The sequence below is a fragment of the Crotalus tigris genome, unplaced genomic scaffold (genome assembly GCF_016545835.1).
Source record: "Crotalus tigris isolate CLP2741 ecotype Arizona unplaced genomic scaffold, ASM1654583v1 scf7180000017674.1595824, whole genome shotgun sequence".
NCBI classification, from domain to species: Eukaryota; Metazoa; Chordata; class Lepidosauria; order Squamata; family Viperidae; genus Crotalus; species Crotalus tigris.
In genome coordinates this window covers 776,263-793,564 of record NW_024096559.1, presented here as the reverse complement: position 1 = coordinate 793,564, position 17,302 = coordinate 776,263, and the positions used below count along the sequence as shown (strand labels likewise).

Here is a 17,302-nt window from a genome sequence, read left to right as displayed (position 1 = left end):
ACCCCCAGACATAGGCAGAGCAATAAGCTTGAGAAATTGATACTAGAGCAATTACCGATCCCTTGAGTCTTAGCCGATTAATCCCGATTACTTTCATTTTACAGCAAGTTATTGATTTCTATTCTTTCTTTGAGCATCCAGGCATAACACCTTTAAAATGAGTTTCTGATGACAAATTGTTTATAGGTGGCAACCATGTCAAGGTTAATGTTACCCAGTTTCCTTACAGCAGGCAAAGGAAGAGAGAATTGCTGTCCTCCTCCCTTCCCAAAGGCAACCTTAATGGCTGTGGTAAGGGAAAGAGAAACACATCCCTATGTGTAGTGTGGGAGTCAGTTAATGAGATTCAGGAGGAAGTTGCTCAAGTACTTAAAAAAACCAAAGCTAGCTCAAGAGTGAAAAAGCCAGAGTGGATAATATCTCTTTTAAACATACTTTTGTTGCATCAGATTAACAGTGGCAGCCTTCTTTTTAGGTTTATGTAGTAAGGTACATAAACTTACATATTACTGAACTGGATTGTCACATAATACATTAAGCCAGAGGTGTCAAACTGGCAGCCTGTGGGCCAGATGCACATCCACGCCCACCCTGGCTCCACAATGGCAAAAACCATCACGATACATCATGTGACACAATCGAGTTTGACACCCCTGCATTAAGCCGAAACTAGATAGGTAGTGTTATGACTTGGTACGAAGTTGTGGAAACACAGAGGGTTTGAATGTCCATGTTTCTTTAAGATTCTATTCTAGGATTAAGGTTTAGCAACATCTGAGCATTCTTTCAATAATGATTTTTTTCAGAGACTTACGCAGCCAAAAAATTTCCATTCCAACTTTCCAAATTGTATCCATTCATTTGCATTAGAGAACACGGCACTTAACTTGTCCAAACCTGGGTGAAGTTGCTTACAAAAAACTGAACAGAGTTTTGGAATTCATGGCAAACATGCCTGTTCTGGGAGAACAAGATTTAAATGCATGCTATCTAGAATATTCAGAGGCATTTCTGGACTGCTATCCAAGGAATCTCCGCCTGCATGAGTGGCTGGCTGTAGGCGAGCATATTAACTATGCTAATCTGTCTTATTTGGCAAATGCTTTGGAGAAGAGGAAGGAATCATTAAGTGCCAGCACTTAATGATCTTTACAGGGTAGAAGGATTTTCTGCATCAATCCAGTTCCCATCAATTCTCTGTGGAATATTCTGGGCAATCACCATATTGGAATTAACCCTAAACAGCACAATCTTGCTTCCCAATACAGTCAGCAAGAATGCCTTACTTGTGGTCAGCGAATCCAGAATCAGCAAATTTGGTCTGCTTCAAGCTATAGCTTTTCTTCCTGTTCCTGATGCAACAGTACCATTAACTACTTCTATAATTGCACCAGACCGTTTATTGGAAACTTAAATATTTTCAAGAAATTTCCAAGAGTTTCAAGAACTGTGAGGTGGGACAAAGTGAACCACTGGACATTTGAAAGCATACAGGATTTGCCTCAAAGGTAAACTCATGCGAGTTCTTCCGCTAACTTGTCAGCCTTGGCCACAGCTTCCTCAATGGGCCCCACCATATAGAAAGCCTGTTCTGGGAGGTGGTCATATTCTCCTGCAGAGACAAAAAGTCAAACACTGAAAATCAGTAAAATCGTTAAGAAGAAACAGATCACGACTACATGCCTTTCCTGCTCATTCTACCGTCATCTAAATAACAAATAGTAACTGAGGCAGAGCACGGTGAGGTTGGGGATGGCTGCTGGTGGTGTGGGAACGGTCGCAATAGCCGCTGTAGTGTCTCACACTTCAGGAAGGGTGCTGTGGGCATGTGTGCACAGAACAGAGTACAAGATTCTTGAGGCCTTGTACCCCTTAGCCAGGCTCCTCAGGAGAAAAAGCATCAGAAGCAACTTGTGACCTTTTTTGCCACCTTCCCCTAAATCAGTGGTTCTCAACCTGTGGGTCGGGACCCCATTTGGGGTCGAACGACCATTTCACGGGGGTCGCCAAACAAGGCTGTCCGCCATTTTTCCCTTTTCTTTGGCCATGCCCCTGGCACCCGGTGATGCATAAGTGGTTGGGGGTCACCACAACATGGGGAACTGTATTATGGGGTCGCAGCATTAGAAAGGTTGAGAACCACTGCCCTAAATTGACTTTGTTTGTGGGAAGCTGGCTGGGAAGGTCACAAAGTGATCATGTGACTGCAAGATGCTGCAGCCATCATTAAGCACACACATGGCTTGCCAAATGCCCGGATTATAATCGCATGACCTTAGGCAATGCTGGGACCTTCAATGACCAGTTGTTAAGTACTTGTTCAGCACTGCCCTAACTTCAAACTAACTTCAAACTATCGCTGAATGAGGGGTTGTCAACTGAGGACTACCTGTAATTATTTGTAATCTCATTACAGGCAGCTATTATTTTCCTAGATTTGAATGGAATATTGATGGCAATCACTAGACAATTACTTGGAAAAATGCCTATATTACATCTGAAAAGCAATTAGATTGTAGTGCGGTAGATGCCTTATGAGTAGAATAGGGAAAATTATCAATGAGAAAAGATGACAACAAAAGACGGCCAGCAGCTTCAGGGGGGTTTTCAATTCCAGTTGTCATACATACCTATCAGAATCTGTTGGAATCCTTTGATTGTTTCTTTCAGAGGCACCAGCTTGCCTGCATGGCCAGTGAAAACCTCAGCCACCTGGAAGGGCTGGGACAAAAATTTCTGGATCTTACGGGCACGTGACACAGTCAGCTTATCCTCTTCAGACAATTCATCCATACCCAAAATAGCGATAATGTCTTGGAGGGATTTGTAGTCCTAGAGAGGAAGCCTACAGGTGAGTTGAGACAGCAAGGGCATCATGGAGTAGATCAAGCCATAGGCCACCCTCTCTACATTCTGCCTCTTCCAAGCGGCTGTTGCTGGTTTGCAGTATCACCAGTCTCACTTGCTATAAAAATGTGCTAATATTCTACATACACAATTAAAAAGAATACAAAAAGCATTCACTAATTTGTAAGTTAGGATTCCATGATTTTCACGCCATTCACCTGCAAAATCTTTTGCACCCCACGGGCCACATCGTAATGCTCTGGTCCCACAATATTAGGATCCATGATACGTGAAGTCGAGTCCAGAGGATCTACAGCTGGGTAAATGCCCAGCTCTGCAATGGCACGAGACAGCACAGTGGTGGCATCCAAGTGGGCAAATGTGGTTGCAGGAGCTGGATCTGTCAAGTCATCAGCTGGTACATAGATGGCCTTGGGAGAAAGATAATGATTTATAGGCAGTTTTAATGCTAACCATTAGAAGCTTTGTGTAGCTCTTTATATGGAAGGGGAGCACTTCCATCAGATCCCATGGGGAATGATGGAGATGAAAACGGAATCGCCTTCCAGAAATGAGACAGTAACATCGTACACCCTGAATTGGTAGACAATGTAACTGGAGAAACACATTTATAATAGCAAATTACCTGCACAGAGGTGATAGATCCCTTTCTTGTGGTTGTGATTCTCTCCTGCATGGTACCCATATCAGTAGCCAGGGTAGGTTGGTAGCCCACAGCCGAGGGGATTCTACCCAGCAAGGCGGATACCTGGAAGAGAAAATTAAAATCATCTGCAGTTGCCAAGGTTGTTTCTTTTATACATAGTTTCTTTTATACAACACATCTATGCTTTCCTTGTCCACAATTTAGGAAGATCCTAATCTTAATATTATTAATCTATTCTGGTTTTTTTTAAAATTTTTTATTAAGTACAAAGAAAAAAAAGGATTAAAAACACCGAACATGGTAAATCGTCTTTGACTGACATCTCAGTCCATATTGTACATTAATTACATATAATATACCTATATACAACTATACATTTCTAGTCTCTATCTCAGTTTATCTCTTTACTGTGACCTCCATTTCCCCCCCTCAATCTGTAAAATTTATTCCATATTCGATAAAATTCTGTTTCTTCCTGATTTTTTAATCTTTTAGTTATCCTATCTAGTTCTGCGCAATACATAATTTTCTTTATTAGTGCTTCCCCACTCGGTACTTCCACTGCTTTCCACTTTTGAGCAATTTGCATTCAAATCCTTGCTGCTGTGACCACATGGATAATTAAATATGTGTCCTCTTTATTTACATTTTTCTCTAGTATTCCTAATAGTAATGTCTCCGGTTTGTATTGAATGTTTTGCCTAGTCATTTCTCTTGCCCACTCCCAGACCATACGCCAGTACATCTGTGTTTCTCTACATGTGCACCATACATGAAAAAAGGTGCCCTTTTCTTTTTTACATTTCCAACACATAGATGAATATCCGTTATACATTTTGACTAATCTGGCCGGAGGGAGATGCCATCTATAAGCCATCTTATACAGGTTTTCTTTATATGATGTCGCCACTGTGATTTTGTTATTTCGCTCCCATACTTGCTGCCACTGATCCATATTTATATTATATCCTAGATCTACTGCCCATGTCACCATTGTTTCTTTAACCTGCTCCTCATATAGATTATGTTCCAACAGATGTTTATAAATATTCTTTGTTTTTTTTCTGGGCCTAGCAGTATTTTATCTAACCCCATATCTTGTCTGTTAATTCCCCACTCTTGCTTATCCTTTATGTATCTTGCTTGTATCTGGAGATAAGACCATCCCTCCATGTCTATTCCTTGTTGTTTTAGCTCGTTTTTGTTTTAAATAACCTTCTTCTGTCAAGATGTCTTTATATAAAATAGCTTTGCCTGTCCTGTACAAATTGGGGTATGTGACTGCCTCCAATGGCAATAGCCAAGCCGGGATCTTTGTGTAATATTGATGTTTAACTATATTCCAGCTTTTTATTGATTCTTGCCAAACCTTATGTCTTAAAAAATATTGGTGGTTTCTGCTTTGCCCCATCCATATGTGAGCATGCTAGCCCTGCTGGAGGTCGTAACCTTCTAAATGTAAACATCTTTTATTTTCTAAGGTTATCCAGTCTCTAATCCATGTTAGGGCCGCTGCTTGGTAATATAGCTCCCAATCTGGGAAACCTAAACCTCCACTCTCTTTGGCTTCCTGTAGTGCCTTTAATTTTATCCTTGCCTTCTTACCGGACCACACAAATTCTAAGGTTAATTTATTCAGCTCCTTGAAAAAATTCTTGTCTAATTGAATTGGAATATTCTGAAACAGGAATATCATTTTAGGTAAGATGTTCATTTTCACTGTGGCAATTCTCCCGAGTAATGAGATGTAAATTATTCCAGCGGTCTAAATCTACTTTTATATTCTTGACCAATTTGCCATAATTGTCTTCTTTAATTGATGATCAGCGAGCTGAAATAACTACCCCTAAATATTTTAATTTGGAAACTACTTGTATACCTAATTTTGCCTCGAGGTTTCCTTTTTGTATGTTAGTCATGTTTTTTGTGATAATCTTTGTTTTGTTTCTATTTATTTTCAAACCTGCCAGATCCCCATACTCTTCCAATATTTCGAATAATTTCTGGCCTGATTGTTCTGGGTCTTCTAATATAAATGCTAAGTCGTCTGCATAAGCTTGAAGTTTGTATATTTCTTTCTTGATCTTAAGTCCTTTAATCTGCTCTTCTTGTCTTACTACTCTAGCAAGAATTTCTAATGTATATATGAATAACAGTGGTGAGAGAGGACATCCTTGTCTTGTGCCTTTCTGTATGTTGAATTTATCAGTGGCCTCTCCATTTATTATGATCTGGGCCTTTTGTTCAGAATATATTGCGGTTATCACGTTTAAAATTTTTTCCCCAACATCCATTGATTTTAGTTGTTGGATCATAAATTGCCAATTAACATTGTCAAAAGCCTTCTGTGCATCAAGGAACAGAAGTGCCACTTGACGATCACTATGCGATTCATAAAATTCATGTTTTGGTGTCTAAAATTGTTCTTATATTCTGCTTAGTCTGCCTGTTTGGTAAAAACCCATTTTGATTCGAATGTATGAAATCAACTAGGTAGTTTTTGAATCTCTCCACCATTATTGAGGCAAAAATTTTATAATCAGAATTCAATAATGATATAGGTCTATAATTTTGTATCCATGTTTTTTCCGCTTCTTCTTTTGGAATCAATATTATATTTGCCTCCGACCAGGACTTAGGTATTTTAGCATCGGTTAATACTGCATTGAAAACTTCTAGTAGGTATTGATTGAGTGCACTTTGTTGTTCTTTACATAGTTCCGCAGGTATTCCATCTGGACCAGTCGCCTTATTGATCTTTTGTTTATTTATAGCCCTGATTATTTCAGCCATTCTTATTTCCTCATTTAACATAGATTTTATTTCCTCCGGAATCTTCGGTATGTCTACCTTCCCTAAGTATTCTATTATCCTTCTTACATTTCCCCCCCTCATTTCTCTTATATAATTTTTCATAGTATCTTTGAGCGATTCCCCTTTTTATAGTCTTCTCCCCCTGGGTCTCTCCTTTCTCATCTTCCAAATTAATAATCCATTGCTTCTCTTTCTGCCTTCTTAGTTTATACGCTAGCCATCTTCCTGGTTTATTCGCGTGCTCAAAGTTATTTTGCTTAGCTGCCTGTAGTTTTTGTGCTAGCTTTTCCGAATCCTCTATATCAGTGGTTCTCAACTTTTTAATGTCGCAACCCCAACTGGTCGTAAGTCGAGAACTACTCAACTGGTGCAGCACCGTTTGCAGAATGGGACTTTTGGCAGGCTCAGCAGGGCAGAGACAGCCTGGACAATTCCTATTGGCTTTTGAAAGCCAATAGAATTAGACTCTATTCAAGAGAGTCTATTCTATTGGCTTTCAAAAGCCAATAGAATAAAAGGGAGTAGCACAGCTAAGGAAAAGGGGGAAAAAATGGCGGACTGCGTTGTTTGGCGACCCCCGTGAAATGGTCGTTCGACCCCAAATGGGGTCCCGACCCACAGGTTGAGAACCACTGCTCTATACAGAGTTTATGTTTAATTAAATCCATTTTGTTTTTCAATCCTTTGTTTTCAGGATCTCTCTGAAATTGTGTTTCGGCCTGTTTGTATTCTTCCTCTAGCCTCATCCTATATTGTTTTTTCTCTTTGTTTCTCTTAGCCATGTACGAAATTGCTACACCCCTCATGTATGCTTTTGCCGTATCCCAAATGTTCTGCAAGGATGTATCCTCATTGTCATTCGCTTGAAAGAAAAAGTGCATTTCTTTCTCCATTCTTCCTTTAAATTCTTTTTCTTTAAGAATCACTCTTTGGAGAGTCCATCTTGGCCTGCTTCTTTGTCCTTTCAAGTGAAAACTTATCGGATTATGGTCTGCCCAGAGGCTAGGTTCAATATCAATTTCTTCAATTTCCAAAGCTAATTCCTTGGTAAACCATAGCATGTCTATCCCGGTCCATGGTCTATGTCTATTGGAAAAGTATGTGTATTCCCTCCTATCATAATTCCTTTCCCTCCAAACGTCATGTAAGCTAAGATCTGTACACATCTCAAAGAAGGTTTTGGGAAGTATTTTTTTTTTCCTTTCCTTGCCTCTGTACTTTTATGGTCTTTTGTTTTATCTGCAATCGCATTAAAATCTCCAATTATACAGAAACCATCTCCCTCCATATCACTCAGCTTATTAGGAAGATTTTTAAAAAAGGATACTTGAGCTCCATTTGGGGCATATATTACAACAATTATATATTTTTTTATTCAGCTTAGCTTCAACTATCAAGACCCTTCCCTCTTTGTCTTTATTTTTGTTTTGAAATTATCTTCTGCTTAACATAGAGCTACTCCTCTTTTTTTTTCTCGTCTAGTGAAATATATAGCCTACCTAATTTAGATTGTTCTAATAGATATTCTTGATCATTTTTTATGTGAACCTCCTGTAAGGTGATAATGTCTGCATTTAGTCTAATAAGCTTACTAAAAACTTTCCTACGTTTTACTGGTGCGTTCAACCCTCAAATATTTGTTGACCAAATCTTATACTCCTCTTCTATTGTCCTGTTTTTGTCGTGTCTTTGTGCTTCTAGTAATTCTTATTTCCTTCGCCTCCTCTAAGCTTCTCCCCTGCTGTTCTAGCCTATCATGACCTCTTCCCCTTCTCACTTCCTCCATGCTTTGCTCTGTCCCTCTTTTCTCCAACATTCGTTCAATATCTCTTCTTTTTTCAACCATAACTCTTTCTTCTCCGAGAGCCCTCAGGTCTTCCTCTGAAGCACAATATTGCCTGTAGAAGTCTTCTGCTTTCTCTACTGTATCCAATCTAAACCTCTTCTCTTGCCAAGTCACAATAAGTCCCTCTGGTGTTAACCCTCTAAAATTTACATTGCTTTGATGTAACCTGGACGTCAGGAAGAGGTAGTTCTTTCTGAGGTCTCTCATCCTTTTTGGTTATCTGTTTTAATACAATAATTTGTTTCCCTCCGTATTCTAACTGTTCATCACATGTTCTATATAATAGTTCATCTCTAATTTTCTTTTTTATAAACTTCACATGGTCCTCTCTGGGAAGGTTATGTCGTCTCCCATAATTTGTCTGCACCCTGTATGTCTCGTCCATTCCAGCAATCATCTCTTCTTTGTCAATCTCCAGAGCTCCTGCCAACAAACCCGCCATCTTGTCTGGAAGGTCTTCTCCTCTTTCCTCAATAACATTTTGGGATCTAAGATATTGGGTCGCCTTCTCCGCTTCCAGTAACTCTTTATTAGCTTCAGTTAAGTTTTGTCCATCTCTTCCACCTTCTTTTCTTCATTATCCAATCTTTGCTCTACTGCCAACAACTTCTGTTCATTTTTTGCGATTTGCTGCTGAAAAGCTTCAAATCTTCCGTCCATTGCCTGAATTTTCTCTCTCATTTCTCCAGTAACATTCCTAACTACTTCTAGTTCTGTTTTGATTTCCTCATGGTTCTTCATCATGACTTCCTGGATTGCCGCATCATTGCCTGCAATTCTTTAAGTGGATTGGAACATTCTCTCTGAAGCATGTCATCTAATGATCTTTGGCTCATAGGGCTGGAACCTTGTGTTACGTTTTTCTTCCCCCCACCAATCTTAGCTAAATTTGGATTGCTTGCCATTTTAAACAAACTCTCCCACAACTTACTCTTCTTCCAAAATATCTACTTTCCACTTCCCTCTTTTCGTTCTTCCACTTTCTTCTCCTTTATGTTATTCCCTTTCCAGATGTTTAAACAACAATAAAACTGGTATATTCCATCTATGTAACTCTATCAATATAATACTAATACAAGTACAGGTTCCAATAGTTCAATCTCAGCCGTTAACTTTAAGCTTTCCCAGCGTTTTCCTTTTTTCTTTATATAATCCAATAAACCCTTCAATCTCTCTTTAATATCCCTTCTCTTTTCTTCTTTCTTCTGTCTCACACCATTCCATTCTATACATCCATACAAACACCTGCTATCTCCTTAACAACGCATTCCACAGTTGTCAATCTCTATACCGTTCCAGTTCCTTCTATCATACAGTCTCTATCTCTTTCTGGGGAGGAGGAAAAAAAAAAACAAACACTAAAAGAGAGAGGACAGACATCTTTCCAGCCGGCCAATCCGCTCAGCAGTCAAAGGCAAAAGCCTGAGGCTATAAGACAAGATTCTTAGCTTAAATGAATGTTGATTCCTGTCTTTTTGTGTGGTTTTTAAAATGTTAGGTCTTTAATCAGTGCAGCCTGGCTCCTCCACATCAGGCCCTTCCGGGCCTTCCTGCCACTTTCACTCGCCGCTGACTTTCCACTCCTTCAGCTTCTCTTTTTCCAGGCTTCCCCTTTCAGCTTTCTCTTTTGATGCGTCTACCAACACCGCTCACAAAGCTTTGGGAAAAAGTCAATTTAGTCAAATCCAATTTACCGTCGTTCCACTATTTCCTCACTTACTCCGTCCAGCTGTCAGCTTCAGCGGCCATTTTTGGCCGTCTTCTTCCCGATCCGCTCGGTACCAGGTTTATCCGCTACCCTTCGCCAGTCGCCACTGACGGCAGAGCAGCAGATCGCCCACACCTTCTGTTGCCCCCACGAGGCTTCTTTCGGCTCAGAAGAGCCTCACGGACCTAGGACGAGCGTTTGGCAGTGCCGGAGAAACCATTCACACCGCCGTCCGCTCTGACAGTTGGCTCCGCCCCTCATTAATCTATTCTGTTTTGATCGACAAATTGGTTTAAAGCTTACCTCAGATCCAGCCTGTGTGAAACGGAAGATGTTATCGATGAAGAGCAGCACGTCCTGACCCTCCTGGTCTCTGAAATATTCAGCAACAGTCAAGCCTGTCAAAGCAACTCTGGCACGAGCACCGGGTGGCTCATTCATCTGCCCATAAACAAGAGCAACCTGTGGGAGAGCAAAGAAACTTAAAATAACACAATGTTAACAATAACACACCATTTCATTAGCATGTGGCTAAATTTTTCCTGCTCCATAGCAATAAATTGGTGTACTATGATCTATACCCAGAAATATCCTAGCTGATTTCTTATTATCCTACCAACTCTAATATGTCTTTCTGAAACATAATGCAGATTTACTTCTAATAATGTACTACTTCTTCCAGCCTATGTAATTCCTTCAATAGAGTGACTGTCTAATATCTGTACACTTCGTATTTTGTTCAAAATATTCCAGGTGCACTAGAAATATCTTCAGTCCTTGAAACTTTCTCTAGTACTGTCAACCCATGACCCAAAATCAACATTGGAAATTCAGAAGTGCACACCCTCAAGAATAATGGCCAATTTTGGATGCAAGCAAGACAGATTAAGCCAACCCATATCACACTTTTGGAGTCTAAGGCCACAGCTAAAGCCTGACTAGTTTGCTCACCTTGGAGGTGGTGTCCTTCAAGTTGATGACACCGGACTCTATCATTTCATGGTACAAATCATTCCCTTCACGGGTTCTTTCTCCAACACCAGCAAATACTGAGTAGCCACCATGAGCTTTGGCAACATTGTTGATCAGCTCCATGATCAATACAGTCTTGCCTACACCAGCGCCACCAAACAGACCTGAAGGAAAAAGCTGCTTCAGTACTAGAGAACGATCAGGAGCTCCTCTACAATTTCACATTTTCCTTCTCAGAAGATGAATTGCTTCAGCAATCTCAGAAGAACGAAAGTCAAAGAGTTTTGCTCATCAGTGAAGGAAAGACAGCTAACATAATGTGTACATAAAACATTGAGACTGGTAATGATTTAAAGTCCATGCTGTGGCAAGGGCAAGGAAGTGGCAAAAACACAACCGGTCACCATTCTACCTCACTTAACTTACCAATTTTACCACCCTTTGCGTATGGGGCAAGAAGGTCCACAACTTTAATGCCAGTCACAAGGATTTCCTGTTCAACGCTCATTTCCACAAACTCAGGTGCTTCTGCATGAATAGCAGCAATCCTGAAAAAGGTGGTCATATGTTAAGTATATCTTTTTCCAAGATGACCCACACTACACTGTTCTCTAAATGCAGACATATATTTGTGTCATATTTCATATTAATGTTCCCATTTTTATTTTCTATTTCTTTTCTAATGATCCCTAATATGGAATATTCTTGTCAACTGCAACTATATACTAAGTCAACATTCACTAGGACTCATCTAAGACCATTTTTCTCAGTTAGGCAGACCAGGGTTCCTCAACCTTTCTGGCTTTGCAGACTGGGGAGATGGTTCCATGCAAGCAGCTGGTAAGCAGATGAGCTTGCCCGCTTCTGCAACCTGGTTCCAAATGGTTCACAGCCCAGTAGTAGGCCACAGTCTGAGGGTTGGAGACCCCCGAGGTAGATAATTGAGACACCACATACGTGCAAAATTTTTCTTGCCCCTTAAAACGTTTGGGAAGTGGCATGGAAATCAGTGGGTACACCTGTCTCTCCTTTTTCATTTTACTGATGGGATTTTGTGGTTAAAATATAGTTCCCTAGGTGGAGAGGAACATCAAATAAACAAGGCAAACCAAATGATGAATGAAGGTTGCCTTACTGCTTCCTCCAAATTCATGCTTACTGTTTGGTTTTTATTGGACCTCTTTCATCTATTGGCTCTCCAATCACATTCATGATTCTGCCAAGGGTCTCAGGTCCTACAGGAATTCTGATTGGTGCTCCGGAATCCAAAACCTTTTGGCCTCTCACCAAACCTTCAGTACCATCCATAGCAATGGTACGAACAGTATTCTCACCTGGAATAGAAGAAATATAATAGAAGAATGCATTTGAAAAGTTATTTTTTACCAATGGGTAAAAATAAAGAATCCAAATAACTTTTAGGAAAGTTGGTAGAAAGTTGTTTATAGACACAACATGCCTTCTATTATGTAAGTAATGCCAGCTCTAAAGATACGCAAAATTCATGCAGTCAAAAAAATATTTTAACAGAAATCATTTTGGCTGAAAAACTAACTGATATCGAATGCCCAGTTAGACATGCAAAATTTTAAGTATTCTTTTATCTGAGAGCTTCAGGGACATACTGAGCCTTGAAACATAACAGGAGGCTCATAAAAGCTGCTCCACAATATCAATCAATAATGCTAGCCTAAAAGACCTTCCTTTTCAGATCATAAATATGACTTCATTAGGTTCAGAAGAACGAAAGTCATTTTTATTGATCATCACGAGGAGCATTAACAGACTTAAAGTCAGGTTTATCAATGTCATTTACCTAAATGCTGAGCCACTTCTAGCACCAAGCGTGTATCTCTGCCTTGCACCTCAAGGGCATTGAGGATTGGTGGCAGGGCCTCATCGAACTGGACATCAACCACAGCACCAATGACTGCCACAATATGTCCAGTGGCAGTTCCAGCTTTAGCTGCAGGAGCTGTTTGTGCGGCATAGTTCCGGCCTACAAAAGAAAGTACAACTATTATCAGGCAAATTAAGATTCTTAATTATACAACTTCACATTCAGCAACTTATAAACACCTTCCCCTTCCTGAAAAAGATTTAAGATTGAGATTCTCCTCTTTGCAAGATAACATCAAAGAACTTCAGTTTGTAGTTTCATTCCCAGAGTTGTCAGGAGTTGGGCAACATACATTTTATAAATAATTCTGGCAATTATGCAAAATCACTCACAGCAGCAATCCAGTCAAATACAGAACCCTGGAGGAAAATGAGTCTCAGGTTTCCGTAATGTTTTGAAGAAATTTTATTCTAACAATCTATTAGTACCAAGCTTTAAAGAAAAACTTAGAAATAACTGTTATATGAGACACCTTTACGAGCTATAGAAAGCCAGGCTTTTGCAGTGGTCATCCAGGAGAGTCCCTTGAAGGAAACATTTCCTTATCACAACTGGAATGCTCACAGATCAACAATAAGCTCTGAAAAAATTCAAAATGCAGATGCATAAATAGCTTCCTCCCTAACACCAAATTATTGATAAAATAATTTCCTCCTCACTAAGTCTGGATTGTAATACCTCCGGGCCAGGTTATATTAAAGATCTTATCCACTCAAATCCACCCAGGTTATATTGAAGATCTTATCCACCCAAACCAATGATGAAGCATTGTGGAAAATTCGTGTTTTTTTTTTAAAAAAAAAACTCCTAGATCGATCAAGCATTATTGATTCTTGTAAATCGTTCCTAAATCCTGTCCGCGCAATTTAAAAATTCATGGAGAAAGGTCGATGCCTAGATCTTTAGAGAACCGCGTGGCAAAATCCCGTTTTATCTTGCTCGGCCATTCTGCCCTGCCTTTCTTTCCGTCTTCGCCCGGCTTACTGTACCCACAGAGGAGGGGATGGCAAAAAGGCGTCCAGGATCTGAAAAAGCGCTCCGCAATGCCTTCCCATGCCCTCTAGTGCCGAAGGACGCCATCTTTGTCCTTGGCAAAAGAGCGACGGCCTCCGTGGTCCCCAGGTCGTCTTCCTCGCTCTTTCTTCGGAGGCGGCGGACATTCATCGTCCCCGGGCATCTTATAATACGGAAGCAGAAGGTACTGCGACACCTCTGGGGCCGCCGCTCGGCGTCTTCCCGCCCACGCAGAAAGGCCGGACCCGAAACCATCGGTTCTCCCGTAAATCTAACGGGGGGTGGGCAAAGACTGAAGGATGAGATGATCGTGGCGAAAGCCCATCCGCGCGATCGCTAAGAAGAGACACCGCCAACACGTAACCAACGACCGGGGTTTGGCATCTGTGCGATTCTGCAGAGGAAGGCATTGCGGGGGGGAGGGGCAACACGCCGTCCCGTCTTTTTATTTATATATATATATATATATACACACACACACACACACACACACACACACACAAAACGCAGAGAATCAAACTACGTTCTGGGCTCTCACGGGCGCATGCACCCTTCTAGGTCAGGTTAGCCAAATGCGTGGCTCGATGAGCCGTGAGAATCCAGCAGAAAAAAAAAGGGCAAGCGACAAATCTGCTTCCCCTTCTTGGAGGGCAGCACCGAGGAGAGACGTGGCAGAATTACGACGGGGGGAAGGAAAGCCTCCCATCCGGGCCGAGCAGCACCCTCGGTGCAGAGGCTTTTCTCTGTACTCCTGAATCCTCCCGAAGCCAGTCCCCGCCACCGCTAGGCCGCAAGGTGACCCCGCCCTCGAGCTCCTACTGTGCTTCGCCCACCACTTACGGGCCTCGGCGGCAGCGGCAACAACACCACCCCGAAGTTGCAGCAGATCCTGGAGGGGACTCGACGCGCCTCGCGCACCCCTCAGTAAAAAAGAGGCCGAAGAGGCGCAGCAGCGACCCGCGAACCCCAACATGGCGGCCACCGGCGAAGTGGAAGAGCAGCCCTACCACCAACCTGGATCGGCTTCTAAACGGCTCGCTTTAGAAATTCTGGATCAAGATTGGCCAACGACCTTGCCTTTCTAAAGTCTAATTGGGTACCCTCCCGTCACTCACTCGCTTGAGGACTTGCTGATTGGAGAAGTTTTAACTCCCTCTGCGCCGCTCAGGCTTCAAAGGACGGAACTATGGCACATGCTGAGCTCTCCCAATGCTTAGCTTCCTGGGCGTGAGCTACTCGCTTCACTAACAGCCTCTCGTATTGGATAGCATCGATGCGCTTCGAAGAAATCCTGCTTATTAATTGGACAAATTTTAAAAGCCACGCCTCTAAAGGAACTAATGAGTAGAAAAAAGCGGTTAGAAATGTATGAGGCAGTGTTTTTTTTTCTAGAGTGAAAGCTGAACAAATGTCCTAGGTTTGTCCTTGTGTAAAATGAAAGCTTCGGTTGTTTGGTCAGGTCATAGAAATGATGGGGTGTCCAATTGTCAGCTATGAAAACATTGCGAAACGTAGAGTGCATTAAGAATTATTCGGATTAGATTTATATTTAATTGAAAAGTTATGATCTTGTGCAGAATTAACCATATTTAAACCCATTGAACTAATGATATAAAATATGGTTCTGATTTAAGTTAAATTAGTTCATTAAGTTTCCAGTATAACCGTACAAAGGATTGCAATGTAAGAATATTAACTCTCAGTAGAATCAGGGGAACATAAGTCACAGGCACACTTCTGAGTAAATATGTGTAAACTGGATAATGAACAGCTACAGTCTCTATTTAGGAAGAAGCAAGCTAGCTGTTTAAGATGGGGCATATATTAGATTTTAACACTTTTCCGTGAGATTATATCTACATTACCAAGATTCCTTCAATTTTAAAGATCTGTTGGCTCATGTTAACACTGTAGCAAAACACATACCTAACATCTGCATTTTGGGGTCAATTTAGAGCAGTGGTTCTGAACCTTTTTAATGCTGCGACCCCCAACCGGTCGTAAGTCGAGGACTACTCAACCGGTCGTAAGTCAAGGACTACTCAACTGGTGCAGCACCGTTTGCAGAATGGGACTTTTGGCGGGCTCAGCAGGGCAGAGACAGCCTGGACAATTCCTATTGGCTTTTGAAAGCCAATAGAATTAGACTCTATTCAAGAGAGTCTATTCTATTGGCTTTCAAAAGCCAATAGAATAAAAGGGAGTAGCACAGCTAAGGAAAAGGGGGAAAAAATGGCGGACTGCGTTGTTTGGCGACCCCCGTGAAATGGTCGTTCGACCCCAAATGGGGTCCCGACCCACAGGTTGAGAACCACTGATTTAAAGAATAACTCATACCTGAAACTATAGGACAGACCAGGGCATCCTGCTTTCCTTTCCATATTAAAGCGGATAGTTGGTCTTACATGATAATTTGAGGAATATTTCCTTATACCTATTAGTAACTTTACAGAACTATAAGGGTCTCTTCTGTTATCATTTAATTGTCCTTTAGCAAGGTAAGTATTGGTTTAATATCTTACTTTTTCCCCCTTCCATTTCATCATGTTTGATTCGGAGAGACTGCTTGAACAAGTCTCTGAAGTTTTCTTGGCAAGACTTGGTTTGCCATTGCTTCCTTAGTGTTGAGAGAAAGTCACTGACTCAAGATCATCGGGCTTTGTGCTTAGGGTGGGACTAGAATTCAGGCTGTCCTTTTTCTCCTGATGCTTTAACCACTACTCCAAACTGGCTCTCAATATCTCATTAGAACTCATTATTTCAATGGACTAAATAACTAGGGATAAATCGAATTAAGGGGTTTAATTTTCCAAGGCATATTTCAGCCTTGCCTGTCACATGTTGTCCAAAAAGGTAAACATAATTTTCTAAACTCAGCGATTAAAATGTAATCTCAGTACTATTAATGCATTTCATGAAAAGAGAAAGATGCTTCTACAATGTCTATGGAGATTCTCAGTAATCCAGGTCATGGTTGTCCCTTTTTCACGAAGCAACTGGACTTTCTTTTTTCTCTTTGAAGATGTTTTGCTTCTCATCCAACAGAGGGGGAGGATACCACATCATCTATTTCTAGTCTACAACAGTCCTTTCAACAGTTCCTCCACACTCATCTGCACTATTCAGGTGACCCTGAAGGCATAGATAAGCCTCCAGGTGGCATCAGTGATTCTCTAAAAGCAGGGCTTTTCAACCTTTTCACCCATTGTACCACTTTTAGGATATGGCAATATCCAAGTACCACCAGTCACCTGGCAAGATGTCAAAAACTTGATGACCAAAAAAAGAAAAAAGTGATAAAGTACAAGTAGTCCTTGATTTACAACAGATTGCTTAGTGACTGTTCGAAGTTACAATGGCACTGAAAAAAGTGCCCCCCAAGCCAAAGCCGAGCAAGACACCTGCCTGCCCACCCGGCGGTCCTCTTCCTCCTGTCCGAGGTTTTCATTGTTGTGAGCATTTCTGTTGAGGATTGGCAGGGGAGGGTGGTGTGGGGAGTGTTTGGTTTTTATTCCCCCCGTCTGCTGGGTGGTT

General features: G+C 41.2%; 1 protein-coding gene and 2 non-coding genes across 3 annotated transcripts; all 3 read right to left on the bottom strand.

Annotated features, from left to right (window-relative positions):
- Positions 1 to 1,377: 1,377 nt before the first annotated feature.
- On the bottom strand, positions 1,378 to 14,802 carry ATP5F1B (ATP synthase F1 subunit beta). Its single transcript, XM_039337326.1, has 10 exons — positions 14,609 to 14,802; positions 12,671 to 12,853; positions 12,014 to 12,188; positions 11,281 to 11,402; positions 10,834 to 11,018; positions 10,186 to 10,344; positions 3,494 to 3,616; positions 3,066 to 3,278; positions 2,631 to 2,832; positions 1,378 to 1,612 (listed from the first exon to the last, which is right to left on the bottom strand). The coding sequence occupies exons 1-10, from the start codon at positions 14,739 to 14,741 to the stop codon at positions 1,515 to 1,517; spliced, it is 1,593 nt and encodes a 530-aa protein (XP_039193260.1). The 5' UTR covers positions 14,742 to 14,802; the 3' UTR covers positions 1,378 to 1,514.
- Positions 11,083 to 11,155, bottom strand: LOC120305477. The gene has a single exon (XR_005556050.1). It is a non-coding gene; the product is annotated as a small nucleolar RNA SNORD59 (small nucleolar RNA).
- LOC120305479 lies at positions 12,557 to 12,628 on the bottom strand. Its single transcript, XR_005556051.1, has one exon. It is a non-coding gene; the product is annotated as a small nucleolar RNA SNORD59 (small nucleolar RNA).
- Positions 14,803 to 17,302: the final 2,500 nt, after the last annotated feature.

What these genes read in the sequence shown, in the direction of transcription:
- ATP5F1B (XM_039337326.1), bottom strand. Translation starts at nt 14,741, where the DNA reads ATGTTGGGGTTCGCGGGTCGCTGCTGCGCCTCTTCGGCCTCTTTTTTA. An exon ending in TGCCGCTGCCGCCGAGGCCC is followed by an intron (nt 12,854 to 14,608) that starts GTAAGTGGTGGG and finishes TTTCTTTTGTAG; the next exon opens with GCCGGAACTATGCCGCACAA. An exon ending in GGGTGCAAAAGATTTTGCAG is followed by an intron (nt 2,833 to 3,065) that starts GTGAATGGCGTG and finishes CTTCCTCTCTAG; the next exon opens with GACTACAAATCCCTCCAAGA.